This window comes from Helicoverpa zea, chromosome 25, assembly GCF_022581195.2.
Source record: "Helicoverpa zea isolate HzStark_Cry1AcR chromosome 25, ilHelZeax1.1, whole genome shotgun sequence".
Taxonomy (NCBI): Eukaryota; Metazoa; Arthropoda; class Insecta; order Lepidoptera; family Noctuidae; genus Helicoverpa; species Helicoverpa zea.
The window spans coordinates 6,374,715-6,393,782 of NC_061476.1; the positions used below are offsets into that span (position 1 = coordinate 6,374,715).

The 19,068-nt window shown below is 38.0% G+C and overlaps 2 protein-coding genes across 2 annotated transcripts in view; one reads left to right on the forward strand and one right to left on the reverse strand.

Annotated features, from left to right (window-relative positions):
• LOC124642702 overlaps nucleotides 1-3,096 on the reverse strand; it is a gene marked incomplete at its 3' end in the record, with an annotated part of 33,048 nt that extends 29,952 nt beyond the window's left edge. The window contains exons 1-2 of the mRNA XM_047181305.1: nucleotides 3,032-3,096; nucleotides 2,105-2,615 (exon numbers count right to left, since the gene is read on the reverse strand). Coding sequence (XP_047037261.1) covers nucleotides 2,105-2,615; nucleotides 3,032-3,096 — 576 coding nt within the window. The remainder of the gene's footprint in view (nucleotides 1-2,104; nucleotides 2,616-3,031) is intronic.
• LOC124642579 (IQ motif and SEC7 domain-containing protein 2) overlaps nucleotides 1-19,068 on the forward strand; it is a 185,567-nt gene that overhangs the window by 79,372 nt on the left and 87,127 nt on the right. Inside the window, exon 3 of the mRNA XM_047181024.1 lies at nucleotides 844-887. The gene's annotated coding sequence lies outside the window, so the exon portion shown is untranslated. The remainder of the gene's footprint in view (nucleotides 1-843; nucleotides 888-19,068) is intronic.

Sequence of the window (19,068 nt, forward strand, 5' to 3'; positions counted from 1 at the left end):
AATTATAATAAATACTTTTTTCATGCATTTCGGGAAATTTCATTCAACAGGTAACATTTATAAATACACCTAATCAAAAATGATGTTCAAAGATGGCGGCTTGCTTTAGTTCACTTTTCGGCCGCATTTATATCAGCTGTCGGATTATAATAGATAGCGCCTACGTCAAAAGTACTCATTTGTATTAACTGACTGCTTGCTAATTTAATTTGGCAGGGCATAAAAACTCATTTTTTAAATATCTTTTTATCCAGGGAATCGTTGTGGCCCAAAATTTAATTCAGGAGGGTAGCAATTAGGTAGCAACTCTGGGTGAAAAAAAAAACTCAATACTTTTGCGCCGTTTCTTCACACTGGAAAAAGTGACAGCCATCCTGATATCAGAATGGCTGTCACCTTTGGATGCTGAATATCTTCAAAACCACGAGGGTAGCAATTGGTAGCAACTAATGGTAGCTGGTAGCAATTAGGTAGCAACTCTCTATATGTATTTCGAGAGGATCGGAGAATTGTGACGGCGTTCCTGACGCTAACAAAAAGTTGGTCTCATGGAGAAGAGCCGGCAAGAAACTCCATAGACACTCTTTTAAAAAGTAATATTTTCACAAACACTCTATTACATAGCAATAGTAAGCTGATAAAATTATACAATGCAACTGAAAGGTAAACAGTAAAGTTAATCATAATGATTTAAGCGTCGAAGATGCAAAAAAGTCTATTAAGAGAAGACCATAATCGTTGTTTCTTCAAGATGTTTTACTTCACTTTTTCTCAATCATTTTTGTCCAAGACAATTCCAGTCCCGTGATAAAATATTAACCAAGTTCTTTTCTTTATTTACAGATGTACCAAAGACCGCAGCATAACAATTCACTGTTCTACTAAAGGCAAGTATGGCTAACTTTAATGGCCAACCAATCAAATCTGATTCCCTTAATGCTCGTAAACCATTAAGGTAAACACTTGACTGCTTGGAATTACCGCTAAGTATCAACAGACTGTTAAAGCCACATTATTTTTATGGGCAGCTCTTAACCATGATAGCATGAATGGTAAACAGCGATTTGAAAGACAACAGGTTGGCGATATGAAGGAAATTTTATAGTATTATGAAATGAGGGGTAAACAAGCCCCATGGCAAACTTTGTGCAGTTTATTTGATGGCTGCTCTTTAACAAATCAAAAAACGTGGGGATTCTTTATTTGTATGAGAACGTAGTCTTATCTATTGGCACCTTTATTAATTACCATTATTTTGCACCGCCGTCTTTATACTACTCTGGTAGTTATGAATGTGATACACATCGATTGTTAAACTATTGTACATCGTGGACAGCGAAGTGGTCAAGAGTTGTGCTGCATGTCAACGTTAGATTCGCAGAGAATTGTTGCTCGGGAAAAAATTGAGTGTCATATGCTGTTACATAATGACTAGTTTAAAGAAACTCTGTAGAAGTCCTAGCAATGTTTTATTACACACATTGAAAGATATCGCATCTCGCTTTTTGCCGGTTACACTCGCAATGTTCCAAAGACCAAGATAAGCGGTTTCTTTGACAAACGAGGTGTGATCGATATGGTACTTTTTTAGACATGATGTCATGAATCCTAATGCTTAGCCGGTTTCTATTACTCTGTCACGTTTTCTAAATATAGTTCAAGGTGTCAGTTGTATTAAGCCATAAAGATCATCATCTGACTAGCCTTTTTGCAAATACCTATGTATTTAATAAGGTTATGCTTCCAATATAACCGAAAGCAGCGGAGTACTAGTGCTGTACATGGAAAGACTGCCTATCTAGACTAACTACACTTCTGGACACATCTATTGGCCCACCTTAGAGTTTAGGTTTTAATGGCCCCTACCGAAATATGACTGCTAGATTGAACAAAAACTGTTGATGCAGTTTTAAACCTGATACATTTTACCTTCTTTTTCGATGGTATTGTTTTAAATTTGAATTCAGAATACCATACGACATGGAGCTACGCCTAACAAGTCGGATATGTGCCTCGTTAAAGGCAATTGATTTTTGAATAAAAAACATGTTTTATCAAATAAAGGTTTAATTTAATAACGTGTGTTGCTTCCATGGGCATCTACCACAGCTCTCATACGATTAGGCATAGAGTTTATCAACCGCTCTATGAAGTTTTGAGGGATCATCTCCCATTCCTCTTCTATGGCAGTTTTTGACTCCTGCATCGTCTGGGCAACTGGCTGACGAGCCCTAACACGTCTTTTTAGCTCGTCCCACATGTGCTCAATGGGGTTCATGTCTGGGCTTCTGGCTGACCAGTCCATAACTGTGATATTCACATCCCGAAGATATTCCCTGACGATGCCGGCCGCATGGGTTCTTGCATTATCATGCATAAAAAGAAAATTTGGGCCCACATAGTCCGCGTATGGTATCACGTGAGGTCCTAAGCACTCACGAATGTACCTTTCAGCATTTAATGTTGGCAGCCGTGGTCCTGTAACAACCTCAAGTTGAGTTTTGCCGCTCGCGGATATACCGCCCCAGACAGTCCTTGAGCCACCGCCATAAGCAACCCTCTCTTCAAAGCAGCTTTGTGCGAAACGCTCTCCCTTACGTCGGTAGACCTTCTTCCTTCCATCATTGCCAGGTAACACAATTTTAGACTCATCAGAAAAGAGTACACGGCTCCAATCTTGCTGTGTCCAATTTAAATGACTGCGTGCGAAATGAAGGCGCGCTGTTCGGTGGGCTCGCGTTAGTTTGGGCCCATTAACTGGCTTGTGTGGTACCATATCGCATTCTTTTAACCTTCTCCGAACATTTCGAGCGCTCACAGATACTCCGTGGAAGTCGCGAAGTTGTTTTTGTATCTCAATGGAGGTAAGGTGACGATTTCTCAAGCTGGTCGTCACGATGAATCGATCCTGCCTTTCAGTTGTGACCCGAGATCGTGGCCTTCCTTGGCGACGAACAAAGCCGCCAGTCTCTAGGTACCTCCGATAAACATTTCGGACCGCAGATCGACTTAAATTAAGTTGAGCACTCACGTTTCTTTGGCTGTGTCCGGCCTGAATAAGTGCCACAGCTTGGGCGGCGACTTCAGGTGAAGCATCCATAGATTATTGATAGAACCTCACCTTAATGTGAAGAATAAGTAATGTTTGTTGCAAAACCAAAGATATCAATCACTTTTTCAAAAATTAAATTCAAGTAAACCAATAAAACCAAGTTTTCTTAGTAATCGATTGTTTGATATCAACAAGCAGGCTCCAAATTGTCTCTTGTTTCTTTAAATTCTGTATTCGAAATTCAAAAAAGACTATTGAATGAAATTGTGAATGTGCAAGGTTCAAAACTGCATAAAAACCTTTTGCTCGACCTAATGTAAAAATTAAGCTAGGGCCAAACGAAACTGAAAATACAAGGTGGGCCAATAGATGTGTCCAGAAGTGTATATGTATCTCCTCAATAAAATTACAAGGGCAACCCGATGTTCCTTGGTAAGACTTGTTGTCAAACTTTCTGGCTTCAGAAACAACTACCCTATACCTAAAAAAGACTACCTGTAACAAATTCCAAAATTATTAAAATGAAGGTGTTTCTCGTGTAATGTCCCCAAAAATACCCCCTGCATTAAGTTACGAAGGACATTTAAGCTCTTGATCAGAACAAAAATTGATTTCCATAACAAAAATAGATTTTAACTTATAAATACAAAAACAATAAAGCTAAGTCTAAAACAAACTAAACAATTTGATAACAAAATCACAGTGAAACACGAAGAAATAACAATCTGAAATAGAAGGCATGTCGTTCTGTTTATCTTTCATATCAGACTTGATAGGCTTTTTGGTACCTACAAGGAAACTTTCCGCAAATTGTATAATGAAAAAGGAAGCTTAGGAAGCATCTCAATTTTATAAAACGCGTCTTTTATTAATATACCCTTTGCCACGTAATCTTTTTAAATAATCCATTGTGTGGGTTGTAAAAGCAACCTTTTTAAGCTTTATCATGGTTATCGGTGTTAATAGCTATAACTTAGTGTCTAAGTTTAACAATCAGATTAAGTACATTATCTTTGAAAACTTCGAGTTTCTCTGAATACAGATACAAAATGAGTTCAGTATTATGTAGGATTATATTAACCCGACCTTAATGGTCAAACTCGTGACAGATAATTATGCGTCCTTTTGTATAAGACATGTTTATGAGTCTTATATTATAGTACTCAGGCCTTGTACCTTGCTTTGAGGTATCATGTTACTAATAACAATATAAGGTGAGAAATGATTTGCATAGGCTAAGGTTTCAATTCAACCACGTTTTAACGATAACGCTTTATTGACTTTCATCAGAAAATGACAGCAACAAATTCTCCACGTCACTTCATATGTTTATACATTCTTCTCTATCCAGTAGCTTCAACCGTGTATTGTTCTATAAGTCAGTTAAAAGCCAAGTAATAGATGTAAATATTCCATATTTACATTACAGAATATAAAAAAAATATCTAAAAACTTTGTTACTATGTAAACCGTGCAGCATATTAATCCAACGTACGCTGAAAGTTTTATTTGTCTTTCAGAGATTCACATAGCTCAGATGCAAACTCCGACAGATCTCATAAGCGTGATATTCCGCACTTTCAGTATGAATAATGTGTTACGTGGTAGGAAGCAAGAATATTCTATTCCTCGCAAGTGTCAAGGGTCGTAATCTCTAAAACGTCGTATCTCCAGTTATGTCGTTTGTCACTGTCTTCACGTAGAAATTCGTCCTCGGGTGCAGTGGATTTGGCTACATCCACTTCAACTGGAAAGTCGGGATTTTGCACGATTTTATCACGATAGGGGTCGCAGGAAATCGTTAAGGATTTGTCTTCGTTTGGAGATCGTAGAACAACTTGATTTCTTTAAGATTTGAAACGAATTCACCCTCACAGATATTCAAGCATGACTTTCTGTAGGTCCATTACAAGGATTGTGTGAGAATTTATCGGTACTTGTGCTGCCGCAACAGCTGACCTTGATAAATAAAAAGTGATATTTATTTTCTGACATTAAACAGAATGACAGCTTTAATTTGAAACTTTATCCTTCAAGTCAAATACTGTATTTCGTAACCACAAATATGGAACCAGCTAAAATTTTACGAAAGTGAAACAATACTCCAATAGAAATTGGCATTCAGTAATCCAGTCACATCTACAAAACGTTTGAAGCATACCGAATATATAAATGGCAATAAAAGTTCATTGTTGATGCCCAAAGAGCTTATGTATCACCATATATGTAATGTGGTGATTAATCACCAATGACACACCAGGGGCCCGATTCTGATAAGTTATAATATCAAAATTGAATCGCAATAGCAGTTTTAACCATATCGGGCATTCTGCTTCTAATATGAGACCAATCTTATTCCTTATTCTAACGACATTCGATTGGTTTGCCATTTTGGTGAATTTGGTATATATGGTAGTTTGCTCTACAATCATTATGCAATCGTAAATCATTTGCAGACAAAATGATTCATTTTTAAATGACAGAAAAGGATAAACACGTTTATTTAAAGAAAAAATAGCGGAATGCCACACACACTTCAATCGAAATTGGATCTCAGTCGGATGTGAATAGTATGTCGCTTAAGTAAAATTTGCAGAATCGTGCCCCAGAATATATTGTGATGATTGACTATTGTTGCCGTACAGGCGTTTGTTGATGGATTATGCGCAAACGCACGTGGCTCTGATTCATCTAGTTTAATAGCTTCACTTAGTACTAGTTCTGTATACAATTTAGCATTTGTTACAATTAGTAGGGGTATGTAATTTGGGTTATGATTCATGTATTAGTGTGTCTGCTAGGTTATTAGTTGATTGTAGTCTAGCGATAATAAATAGCTTATTACGAACGATTATTTATGAATCAAACGGATAGAAGTTCTTTAAAGAAGAAGTGACAGATGTCAAAACAAAACCCATAGTTAATTTAATGAACAATTCAAATTACTAAAACCATTCCAATTTGTAAGCAATAAAAACATCAGAAACCCTTACAAATGACTAGCAGCTACCGGTAGTAAATCACAGACTTGGTATGCCAGTCGCGGCGAGTGAAAACTGCGCTCGCGCCGCTGTATTAGGAATGCGAGTAAAAGTATCCAGACGCAACTGTAGAGGCGCCATGGGTTTGAAGAGGTGAGAGACTTTCCTTCACCATTGATTAAAGGAAGCAAATTATTAGCTAAACAGATAACTCCAAAAGAAAGTTTTTGATGACTAACGGGTATTGATTAAAAGCAAAAAGTGATTTATTCAAAGTAGGCTGAAAAACAGCACTTTTTGAAAGTCAAATTTACAAAAAAACAGCCCCCAAAACGCCCGCCCTTCGCCGGCTAGGTACACTTCTTCAAAGTATTTTGACAAGTCCTCAAAATTATGCAAAACTATCAATCAAACGTACAAACAGTACTAGGAAAATGATTCACCCAAAAATCCTCATTCAAACACAACTAACTTAGCCCCCAAACAATGGACGCGTGATTCGTTCCGACCACTAATCCTTATTGTTTCATTAAAAAAAGGCTTGTCAATTGATACATAACCTTGAACCGCTTAATTAATTATTATACACGAGTACGTTAGACTGCACATAGTGGTAACTGTCATGCACCTTAACTCAATAGTAATAAGTACGATTTTCCTATAAAACTGTTACCACTGACCTGTAGCCTTATTCGCTAACTCCACTGACAGCTCGCAGATATCATCAATTGGTAAAGTGTACATCAGTATATTGTCAAACAGCTATTTTCTTATTCGCTAACGCCAGTTACCAAATGAGATGACGTCATCAGCATCGACACAGGCTGATATCCACCATGACTCATTTTGACAGCGGTTTCTGTATCGATAAACGTTATATTGCGATTCCGTAAGCCCAGTGGACATCAAATTGATAGCCAATGTCATTTTTTGAAATACACTACAAATAGCAGTGTTTTATGCCTCATCACTGGGATGTCTATACTATATTGTTGCATCAGACATATTAGATTTCTCTAATTTTGCGATTCCAATAGAAATACAAACCCTGAGTCATTTCCTTTATTTTTTGATAGTGTTATTTTTAATTGTATTATTTTTATTTGTTTTATATTTCTTTGTGTGGAATATAAATTTCGCGTGTATTTTTGTTGGCATTTGTGGAATAAGAGACAAAACGAAGTTTATCCAGAATCCAGAAACGTCGTATGCGAGATTGCAATAATTCTCTGGATTTACGGGAGAAGGAATTCATGGCAAATTTCCGTATCAACAAATCAAGGTTTCAGCGAGTTTCGGCAGAGTTACGTCCGTTTCTGCAACGTGCTCAAAAAAACACTGCTGTTGCAATTGAGCTAAAAGTAAGAATTTATAACGTAAAAAGTTAAATAAATACCAATATTACATAATTTGATGTTACTAATTTGCAGCATGTCTCAACCTTCATTTAGTAAGTGAGGTAACCGATGCTCTCAATGTATGGGACGACCTACTCAAGTACGTAAAGTTACCTTCCTGTAGTGTACCATTTTTTTTTTGCATGCAAAACATAAGAATCTACGTATCAAAATATTGTTTACGTTGTTAAATTTATAATAACTACATACAATACTCACAATATTCTCAATTAAAATATTGTTCAACCACACGGAACTTTAGACACCAAGTTCACACACAATAGAAAGCAAATACTGAATTTTACCGCCACAGATTGTTTTTAAATATATAACACGCTGAAAATAAAGCGTTCTCTCAAACGTAGTAATGTAATGCTAATAGGGTATTTCCTACTTAGCAGTATAATAGTCGATAAAAAAATAGAGTTGTCAAGTTGTCATCGTAGTTTTGGCGTCAGCAACCGTGTAACGATATCCACCGATATCCACTTCATGCGATACAGCTGGCTTATTCGCTAACTTTCGAATTCTCAGATGTCAACTGGCCTCAGTTGTCATCGGAACTTTGATGTCAACCTATAAGTTCAAAACATTGGTATTCTGTATCGCATGAAGTGGATATCGGTGGATATCGTTACACGGTTGCTGACGCCAAAACTACGATGACAACTTGACAACTCTATTTTTTATCGACTATTATACTGCTAAGTAGGAAATACCCTATTAGCATTACATTACTACGTTTGAGAGAACGCTTTATTTTCAGCGTGTTATATGTTTATAAACAATCTGTGGCGGTAAAATTCAGTATTTGCTTTCTATTGTGTGTGAACTTGGTGTCTAAAATTCCGTGTGGTTGAACAATATTTTAACTGAGAATATTGTGAGTATTGTAGTTGTTATAAATTTTACAACGTAAACAATATTTTGATACGTAGATGTTTATGTTTTGCATGCAAAACAAAAATTGGTACACTACAGGAAGGTAACTTTACGTACTTGAGTAGGTCGTCCCATACATTGAGAGCATCGGTTACCTCACTTACTAAATGAAGGTTGAGACATGCTGCAAATTAGTAACATCAAATTATGTAATATTGGTATTTATTTAACTTTTTACGTTATAAATTCTTACTTTTAGCTCAATTGCAACAGCAGTGTTTTGTTGAGGACGTTGCAGAAACGGACGTAACTCTGCCGAAACTCGCTGAAACCTTGATTTGTTGATACGGAAATTTGCCATTAATTCCTTCTCCCGTAAATCCAGAGAATTATTGAAATCTCGCATACGACGTTTCTGGATTCTGGATAAACTTCGTTTTGTCTCTTATTCCACAAATGCCAGCAAAAATACACGCGAAATTTTTATTCCACACAAAGAAAGATAAAACAAATTAAAATAATACAAATAAAAATAACACTATCAAAAAATAAAGGAAACGACTCAGGGTTTGTATTTCTATTGGAATCGCAAAATTAGAGAAATCTAATATGTCTGATGCAACAATATAGTATAGACATCCCAGTGATGAGGCATAAAACACTGCTATTTGTAGTGTATTTCAAAAAATGACATTGGCTATCAATTTGATGTCCACTGGGCTTACGGAATCGCAATATAACGTTTATCGATACAGAAACCGCTGTCAAAATGAGTCATGGTGGATATCAGCCTGTGTCGATGCTGATGACGTCATCTCATTTGGTAACTGGCGTTAGCGAATAAGAAAATAGCTGTTTGACAATTTACTGATGTACACTTTACCAATTGATGATATCTGCGAGCTGTCAGTGGAGTTAGCGAATAAGGCTACTGAATACCAATGTTTTGAACTTATAGGTTGACATCAAAGTTCCGATGACAACTGAGGCCAGTTGACATCTGAGAATTCGAAAGTTAGCGAATAAGCCAGCTGAAGTTGACTGTACGTTTAACATCGCGTGTGCAGCCGATATATCAATTATTGAATCCGTGTAAAAATTACGTAAGCGTACAATTCGATTATGACACGCCGTGTTATATTTGAGCGGAATCATTTGCAAAGAATTTTGGCTTATGACTTTGACGAGGTATTTTTATGACCGGAAAGATGGCAGACGCATCAAGCAACTGAGTAAATTGAGATGTTTCATTATAATCACCTAAACCTTCATAAACAACATAGTCTTCAATAGTACCTATATCAATATTTCATTTTGAGAAATAAATATCATTAACCACAATAGGATCTTACAAGACATTTACAACAAATTTTTCATTGACAACATTACTAATTGTTTAACTGTAACAGTCTAAATCAAAGCTTATCTTTAACAGCTTTTAAGAAATAGAGTGTACACCATTCTTCCTTATCATGGTCACCATTAAGAGTTTCCTAACTACAAAACAAGGAATAACTTACAGTGAAATGGTCAATGGTTGTCACAGTACTTACAATCACAGTACGTACAATCCACTGAGGATTGTAAAACATTATCATATGCATCACGTTTACTTTCATTCAATTCTGTACCAAGTGTATTGTAGTGTGAAGAATTTTGCAATGAGACTACATTGCCTTCGCCGCCATCTTAATTTAACGAGGGATCTAAAACCTATTGCAATTTGACTTTTGTTGCAATTTTTTTTCCATTACTGCGGTGTGCGTTTTAAGATAATTGAACTTCATGAAAATAAAATGTTTGAGAACATAAGCAGAGCATTTCTCTCTGTTATGTAACGCAATATTGGAATGCCTATCAACAATACAGTTGGAAATACTAGAACTAGCGCTTGAATCAGAAGGTAAGAGTAATGTGAGATATACACAAAGGCAAGGTAAATAGAGAACTTGATAAACAAGATATTATAACAACATACCATCGCAGAAAACAATGAAATTTAAATATTTATTCAAACAACAACTTTGAATTTCATTAAATCTAGATACGGATCGGAACTCTCCTGAGAACTGTTAAATTTATAAGTTTAAGACGAACCATTAAAACAAGAAAAGTAATCAAAGATTAGAAAGTAACTAGAATGTTTCTCAAAAGTTTAGTTCTTACTGTTCATAAAATTAACTATTAATTGACCCGTGAATATTGTATGGGCAACGGCACGTGGCATGCAAGTAATTATTTATTAATTAGTTCCAACGAAGTTTTCGTACCTATAACAAGTGAGTGGAAAAGGTTCCAGGAGTTAATAAAAAACTTGTTATTAAATTCTTGACCGTTATTTGAAGCTTACTAGTTTGAGATAGGCACCTACGTGTTTTCCGCTTTTATCTCTGTCCTTTTCTACCCCATATCTTGCATCTCTCTCGCACACCGACCAGTTTCACTCCCCACCAGGCAGGAGGCGACGAGTGTTCTCGGCGGCCACAGTTCGTCATTGGCGTCTTGTTTTCCGCCCGAGAAGGTTGGTCTAACCAACCGCTGTAGTATTTCGTTGAAAAATAAACTCAGTGCTCTCGCAGAACACAGGTGAGTTTATAATATTTTATACAATTTGTTAACGGTTTTAACGTTCGATATTCGATTTTGCGAAATCAAGTGTTAATATTTTGTACATCTACCCCTTTTTTGTCACGAGTTTCTTCCGTGTACTTTTTTTTCAGTAATTTGTTTTCAGAATGAGTGACTTATAAAGCAAATACGGATGCGGTAAATAATAAAGCTACCACAGCCCGTGCACGTGACTATGGAAAAGAAAGCAAGCCCGAAGTTCCTAAGGCACCTGTGGCCCTAGTTCAATCCTGCAAGGCGTTCAACTTTTTGACAAAAAAGAATGGTGTGAGGTGCGGTCCAACCAGCATCTCCTTAGTTCGGACTGGTCACTACCGCACTTGAAGAGGGCTGGTGGTGTCAAGAAAGCTTTTCGGCCTTGAAAGACTTGGTACGCTCCCCTCGGACTGCCAGTAAGTCTGTTAGCCACCCCCCATGGGGGTCGGCTCATTATCACGGCGTGTGATGGTTTTCGGCCTTGAAAGACTTGGTACGCTCCCCTCGGACTGCCAGTAAGTCTGTTAGCCACCCCCCGTAGGGGTCGGCTCATTATCACGGCGTGTGATGGTTTTCGGCCTTGAAAGACTTGGTACGCTCCGCCTAGGACTGCCAGTAAGTATACTAGCCACCCCCCGCAGGGGTCGGTTCATTATCACGGACCCGCGCAGGGTACCAATCTTGCATTTTGCGAGTCGCAGCATCATTACAAAGCAGGGACCAGTAAGTATACTAGCCACCCCCCGCAGGGGTCGGTTCATTATCACGGACCCGCGCAGGGTACCAATCTTGCATGTTGCGAGTAGCAGCATCATTACAAAGCAGGGACCAGTAAGTATACTAGCCATCCCCCGCAGGGGTCGGCTCATTATCACGGACCCTCGCAGGGTACCAATCATGCATGTTGCGGGTCGTACCATCATTGCAATCTACCCTCGCAGGGTGGCTTTTTGGATCGACTTTCGAAGAGTCGCCATTATAACCTTCCCTCGAAGAGAAATGGTAATCACACTCACGCTGAATGGCGTGTGACGCAAAACTCTAAAAGCTCCCTTGGGATATCACGAGTAAATTACAATAGGAACCATGTCCAACAGAGGAAACAGAAAGCGTCCAGGACCGCAGGCGGACTTTGATGCGTCCAACAAGGCACGTAAGTTATGACTTTCCAGGCGGGTTGCCTAACATTATATCAAGACCAATGGAAAGAAATGGGAGCTCCGCCTTTCTTGTTAAAAATAATAACTGGGTATCGCATACCATTGGCCAAAAGCCACCTTTGATAGATAATGCCAGATTTGACCAGAGAGTCCAAAGAGATGGATGTCGTCATATCCCAAATGATAAAACAAAAAGTTCTATTGATAGCTGCAAATTCTGCCAGCTTTCTTTCCAATATGTTTCTTGTGCCCAAAAGGCGACGGAAAGAACCGTCCAATACTCAATCTCAAGGTTCTCAACAAGTTCATAATTACGGAACCCTTCAGTTTAATAAATGTTTTTCGGGTGCTAGAGTTTCTTCAGAAAGACGAATGGCTGTGCAAGTGGATCTCGCCCAGGCTTACTTCTACCTTCCGGTAGCCAAAGGTCACAGATATGTTCTTCGACTAGTATACAGAAGAAGACTGCTTCAGATTACGTGCCTACCATTTGGCTTAAGCACGGCACCCAAGACCTTCGCCACAGTGACCAATTTGGGTGGCTCAAACTTTGAAAACTCAAGGGTTACTCATAATTGTGTATCTCGATTTTCTGGTGGCTCACCAAGATATATTTGCCTACTTTGGGATCATTTGCACCATGTTTTGGATGGCAAGTGAATAAATCGCAAGCATTATCAACAAGATAATGACAAAACGCACTACGTGACAAACAGCACGACAAACTTAGAAGACCTGCATAGCTTGATAGGACTTTTAAACTTCGCAAGTTTTCGTTGTTCCATACGGCAGACTGCATTACCGGGCTCTCCTCACTTTCCTCAATGCAGTGTTGAACAGCAATCTATACCTACCCTATTCATGGAACCGTGAGCCAAACGGTGAACAAACCATAAAAAGGGTTCTTATAAGTCACGATTGAAGTAATGATCATATTTTATAAAAATAACTACGAAAGTAATATACTGACAACATTAGAAATGATATTTTAGAACGATGTCTGTGGAACTTATGCAATCTTTTCAAACTTAATTGAAATCAAATATGTATGATAAATGCCGTAAATTATTTTCTTAATTTTAATGAAATATGTAGTAAATCGTTTACATGTAAAATGAACCTAGAAGTCTTGACTGTCATACATAGAACCCTACTTAATTGAAGACCACAGATACTAAGAACATTTTACATAAAAATGTGACGTTTTTGTCATCGGTCGGGTTATACCCACCATTTTGAAAAAGTGTCATTCTTTGGTTACATTGTGGGCTCACGGCTCGGTGAATGGAGTATAGCAATGTTGAACCTACCAGCAGATACCTTAGCAGATCTAAAGTGGTGGCTGGTCAGCTGCCACCAAACCTTGGATATTCATTCGCCACTTCCCTGTCACCTTATAACCACGGACGCCTCCGATGTAGGATGGGGGCACAACTGAACGGAACTCCCGTAATGGGTTCATGGAACGAGAGAGAAAAAGGCTTTCACTGCGATCTGAAAGAGATGCTTGCAGTATTAACTGGAAAATCACGGCAAGTTGCTAAAGAGATCAACAGCCATTTTTCAATGCAGAAATGGGACTGTGGTGTCATATCTAAGAAATCAAGGTGGCACCCGATCAAGGAGCCTACCGAACTTGACGTACAGAGTATTCAGTTATCTTGAGCTGTATCAAATCTATCACGTCGTGAATCATATACCAGCCCTATTCAACAGTCAGGCAGACCATCTCTCCCGACACAAACCTCCACCGGAGTGGCATCTTGTATCAGCAGTGGACCTATTTGCCTCGAAGCGAGCCCAGGGACACATAGTTGTGTACTACGTGCCCCTAGATCTGAAGGACCCGAAAGCGGGGTTCCACGATGCATTTTTCTCAAGTTTTGACTTACCCGCTAGCATGGGTATTACCGCCACCTTACCTTATACCGTAGGTCCTCAGTCATCTCAATTCAGGAACGGGAGTTAATCTCATAGTAGTTCCTTCGGTGGCACCAGGTATTTTGGCGAGCAGATTCCCGAAGTCCCGATCATTAGCAGTACCCTACACACTGATGAACCTCGAGCAGAAACCGATAGACACAGCAACGGGGATACCCCCTGCCAAGGTCAAGGAAATGGGGGGGGGGGGGAGGGACAAGGAGTCTCTCCGACTGAAGTCTTCTTCAATCCACACGCAACACTTATCAATCAGCTTGGAGTCGATGGTTAAATTGGGGCGAAAAGTATGAAATTGGATCCTATGAATCCTTGAATCCCTATTTGGACCTATACTTGCCCAATTTTTAGCGGACTTACACATAGTAAATAAACTAGCATACAATACTATTTTATTACACAAGTCAGTTATAGCTACACTATGCAATGCGGAAACCACTCTAGAGCTAGGTTCACACGTTCTAGTCGGACACATTTTAAAATCAATAGCGCTGAGCAAACCTGTTCCCCGGGAAGCCGTCCATCTGGAATATTGACCAATTGGTAACCTACTTAAGTGCAGTAAACGTAGACGAGAATAATCCATTTGCAACTTCCAGGCACACTGCTGCTCTTTCTTTTGCTAGCTTGTTTCGGAAAGGCGAGTCCATGATCTTTCCTTGCTTGCAATAGACCCAGAACATTTCAAAAACAACAAAGATAATTTAATCTTATGGCCAGTCTTTGGCTCTAAGACCGACAGTTCTAGTCATAGGCAGTCGGGTTGTTGTTTGATGGATAATCAGGAAAATATAAATCTAAGTCCAGTGTATTGGGTCAGAAAGACTAAAGCCTTGTTAGAAGATAGACGGACATCGGCTAATTCCTTAAATTTATTTATATCCGTTAGAGGCCAACCAAAGGCACGCACCCGAACGATGATACGGGTGGATTAAGACATTGTTAAAAGGGGCAGGAATAACTACAACCCCAGGAAGCTTCCACTCGGCGGTAGCGTCAAAATCTGTGTTGACAATATACCTTTGGACGATATATTAGCAAAGGGTAATTGGCGATCAGGCAATACATTTGCCCATTTTTACAGAAGGGAAAGATACCCACTAAATAGAAGTAGCAAGTTATCTCGATTATTTAATTAATCCAGCTGATTAATGTCTATATTTTTGTTACTATTGTTATTAAGAAGTATCGCAATGTTTTTGTTAATTACTATTAGAAAATGAAATCAATTTTTGCTTTTGTTCTTGCATCTCTCTTTTAATTTTTATTACTCATCCTTCGAGCCCCTTTCCCAACTATGTTGGGGTCGGCTTCCAGTCTAACAGGATGTAGCTGAGTACCAGTACCAGTTAACTTTGATTACATTAGTATTCCAGGACGCAATACACATACTTACATGTGATTACTCGTGTACCTAAGTACCTATTTACATACACAATTTCATTGTGCTTTTGCTCACATTGGCGTCCACTTCCACCAGGCGATAACAAACACGTCTCAAACTAGTAAGCTTCAAATAACGGTCAAGAATTTAATAGCAGCGTTTTACCTGAAATAAAACGCATATTAAATACTTACCTTATTTGAAGCTTACATTTTAATTTCTGCCTGGTGTTTTCGACTCAATGACGAACTGTGGCCGCCGAGAACACTCGTCGCCTCCTGCCTGGTGGGGAGTGAAACTGGTCGGTGTGCGAGAGAGATGCAAGATATGGGGTAGAAAAGGACAGAGATAAAAGCGGAAAACACGTAGGTGCCTATCTCAAACTAGTAAGCTTCAAATAAGGTAAGTATTTAATATGCGTTTTATTTCAGGTAAAACGCTGCTATTAAATTTTTATTCATCGATTTTTCACTGACATCGACTAGGACAGGAATTATAGCGCGTTAGACCTTAGTATATTACGTAAACCTAAACGAACAACTTTATGTGTAAATATCTTTAAGTAAAGTAAAGTAAAATCTAGTTACTACCATAGCTCACTTTAGAAAATTACTATTAAAATGAACAGGCCTTTTTTCTATTCACAATCGATATCCAATCATCTTCAACAGCAGGCGTATCGTCTCTGTGGTCATAATCTTAATACGTTTGTACCCACACAATAGAACATGTAGATTTTACTGGAGATTTAAATTCTAAAATATCGTTAACAAAGTTGGAAAATTCAGCTTCAGTGGATTAGTCAGTTCCTTGAAAAACCGATTCATCCGTCAAAAACTGATTCATAGTACTTTTTCAGTTGCCAAAATTAAAATTGCAATAGTTTCTTCTTCCTCCTTTGTCTCTTAAAATCTATGAAGTTGTAGAGCTTTATTGAAATTAATTTTGCGACGATTGTGATGTTATTGCTCCTATCTTCAAAGTCCATCACAAATGTACCATTTTCGTTTTTAAAGGGGAAAAAGGAGTTCGACATGAATAACAAAATCAAATTAAACTCAACCTAATGAAAAACAGCTTATCTTCCAATAAATCCGATACATTTCACATCAAATACATTTCGCTGGAACTATAAAAGTCTCGTTCCAGAATTCCACATAGATGTACAATGTTTACCTTACGAACCGGGAAGCGAGTGGGAGGAGGGGGGGGGACCCACCCAATTTCAGTTTTATACCAGGTAGATGGAACTTTTTAATTGGTTCTCGATCCAGAAGGTCGTGTCAGCCATTTTGATATTTGTGGCCTCCGTGGCTACATCGTTTTTTTGTTTGACTAGCCTAGATTTGATTTAGTCGTTGTTTCTGCGGATTTTTTTAGTAGGTTCTGGTAGAATTCGATTTGTTTGAAATTGAATTTTTAACTACATGGTAGTTCAGATGTGTCGTTTTCTCGGAATTGGAAATTATATTTCAATCTTTCTTTTTAACTCGTTTTATTTAAGGCAAGGTTAGATAACTCTAGGTGGTAGTCAGTCGAGAACGGTGTTTGTAATTTTGCCGATATCTTATTACCGTACGTGACTATTATTAAGATTGTCAGTTGCTGGTCACCATTTGTTTTCTCCATTTAAATCTTCAAACAAAATGTACTTTGATATTTAAACAAAATCATTGTTCTTATTAAAAAGGAACTTAAAGTTTAATCTGATCACAGAGAAACATTTAATAAAGAACCATCAACATCCATACAAATACTACAGAAAAGAAAGTTTGTTTGTAAAGGGCTCGCGTAAAACCGGATTACTACCGACGGGATCAATCGGTCATGAGAAGCGAATCCCTGAGGGGCACTACTCAATAGAAACCAATATAACTGGACAGATGGTGTATCGGTATTCGTCGGAACTAAATTTAAATGGTCACAATTGGACGTATTATTGACGGCTAGACGAACCTTTCAATAATATATTATGGCTAGCCTTTTCCCATGCCCAAGCATGTTTGGATCGGCTTCTAATCTAGTCGGATGCAGCTGAGTACCAGTGTTTTACATATAGTGACTGCTTATCTGACCTCTTCACCGGGCAACCCGACACACCTTGGTAACACTGGTTGTCAGTCTTTCTGGCAATAATACAATTTTGCGTTTAATTTCTATTGCATGTCAAAAAGCATTGTCTATTTCAAAGTAAGTGATGAAGGGCTTAGATAGTTCCTCCAAAAGAACAAAGAAGTAGTCAAAGCCCGTTATAGCCCGTACACACGACCGGATGATAAATGACGTAACCCAACCGGACATAGAATCCCGACATCAAATCTACGCCCAAAAACTTACAAACAAGTTAAAAAAAACTTACTATCAATCCCAAAGCAGAAATTTTTCCCTTACAAATCACAGCTTACTGTCGTATCTCATTCATGCAATACGGTTAACAGTTTTACTACACTTCCCACGCAGTAAATAAATCTCGTTCTGTCGTTTGTTGATGTTTTGGTACTGCTAGCGACATCTGTCGGCTTAGCGTTCACTTTCGTTGTATCGATCAGCTGATTGGCGCGCTCGGCCGTTGACGTAGATCTTTCATAGATGGCGTTAGTAGTTTGTGTTGCGGTTTGTGTTGTTATTTGGAAATAGGAAAGTGTATTTTTGATCATAGGTACGCGAGTATAATAACTACATTTTATACATGTAGATTATGGTGTGTTTTGGAGTTCAACAATTTAACTATAAGTACGGTTTTTTTTTTCTTTCATCTTTAGTTTGCACATTACCAAATGAAACATACACAAAAATCCAAACTTGTATTTATCTTGCTTTGCTTGTTTTATCAACATACCCAAGAATGCGAACTCAACATTAAAAATATGCGAAGCGCAGTATGTTTATAAAATCTTCTCCAAACAAAACATTCATGCTGCAATGCACCATTTCTTAATATCCTTCATATATCCCGTGCTTTCCAAAATATAATTACTGTTGCAGCTTGTTAGATAATTTAATCAGCGAGGCGTGTATCGTGCTAATCTGAATTAGACTTTGTATCCATCAGTTTCGTCTTAATTGGTTTATGGTTTGATCTGATACGGGTTCCCCATTTGGAGTAAAGGGTTTGTATAGAGAGGCATGAAAATAAGGACTTGCTATTTATCAAGGCATTTTGAATTAAAAATTAATTTGTAAAATACAATTAATTGTAGGTAATAGGATACTGGTGGACTGGTGAATGGTGAACTGTAGTTAAGTTGGAAAATGAGCAACACCTCACTCAACATTACACCTTGATAATCAATGAACTTACACTAAGTTTCTATCCTTTATTCTTCATTATTTCTTCTCATTCTAGAATATTTATCATTATGGATGTACATGTTCTATACAAACTTACGGGAGCCATTCTATCACCATCCGAACCTGTTTTCCTATTTTCTTGTTTCGTCACTGAAAACGTGAAGTTTCTTACCTTAAGATTTATGTAAATAATTGAATTAGTCAAGCAAAATTGACACGGTCTCCAAAAATCACACCATAAAACCCCTCTTTCACCTTTTAATTTAATTATCTGTCAAAAGTGAATTTTCATAACAAGCTCCAAAAGTCTCTTTGTTAACGGCAACTGGTTACAATTTCAGTAGCATACATTGAATTTGCTCACGTGCATAGTTACCCA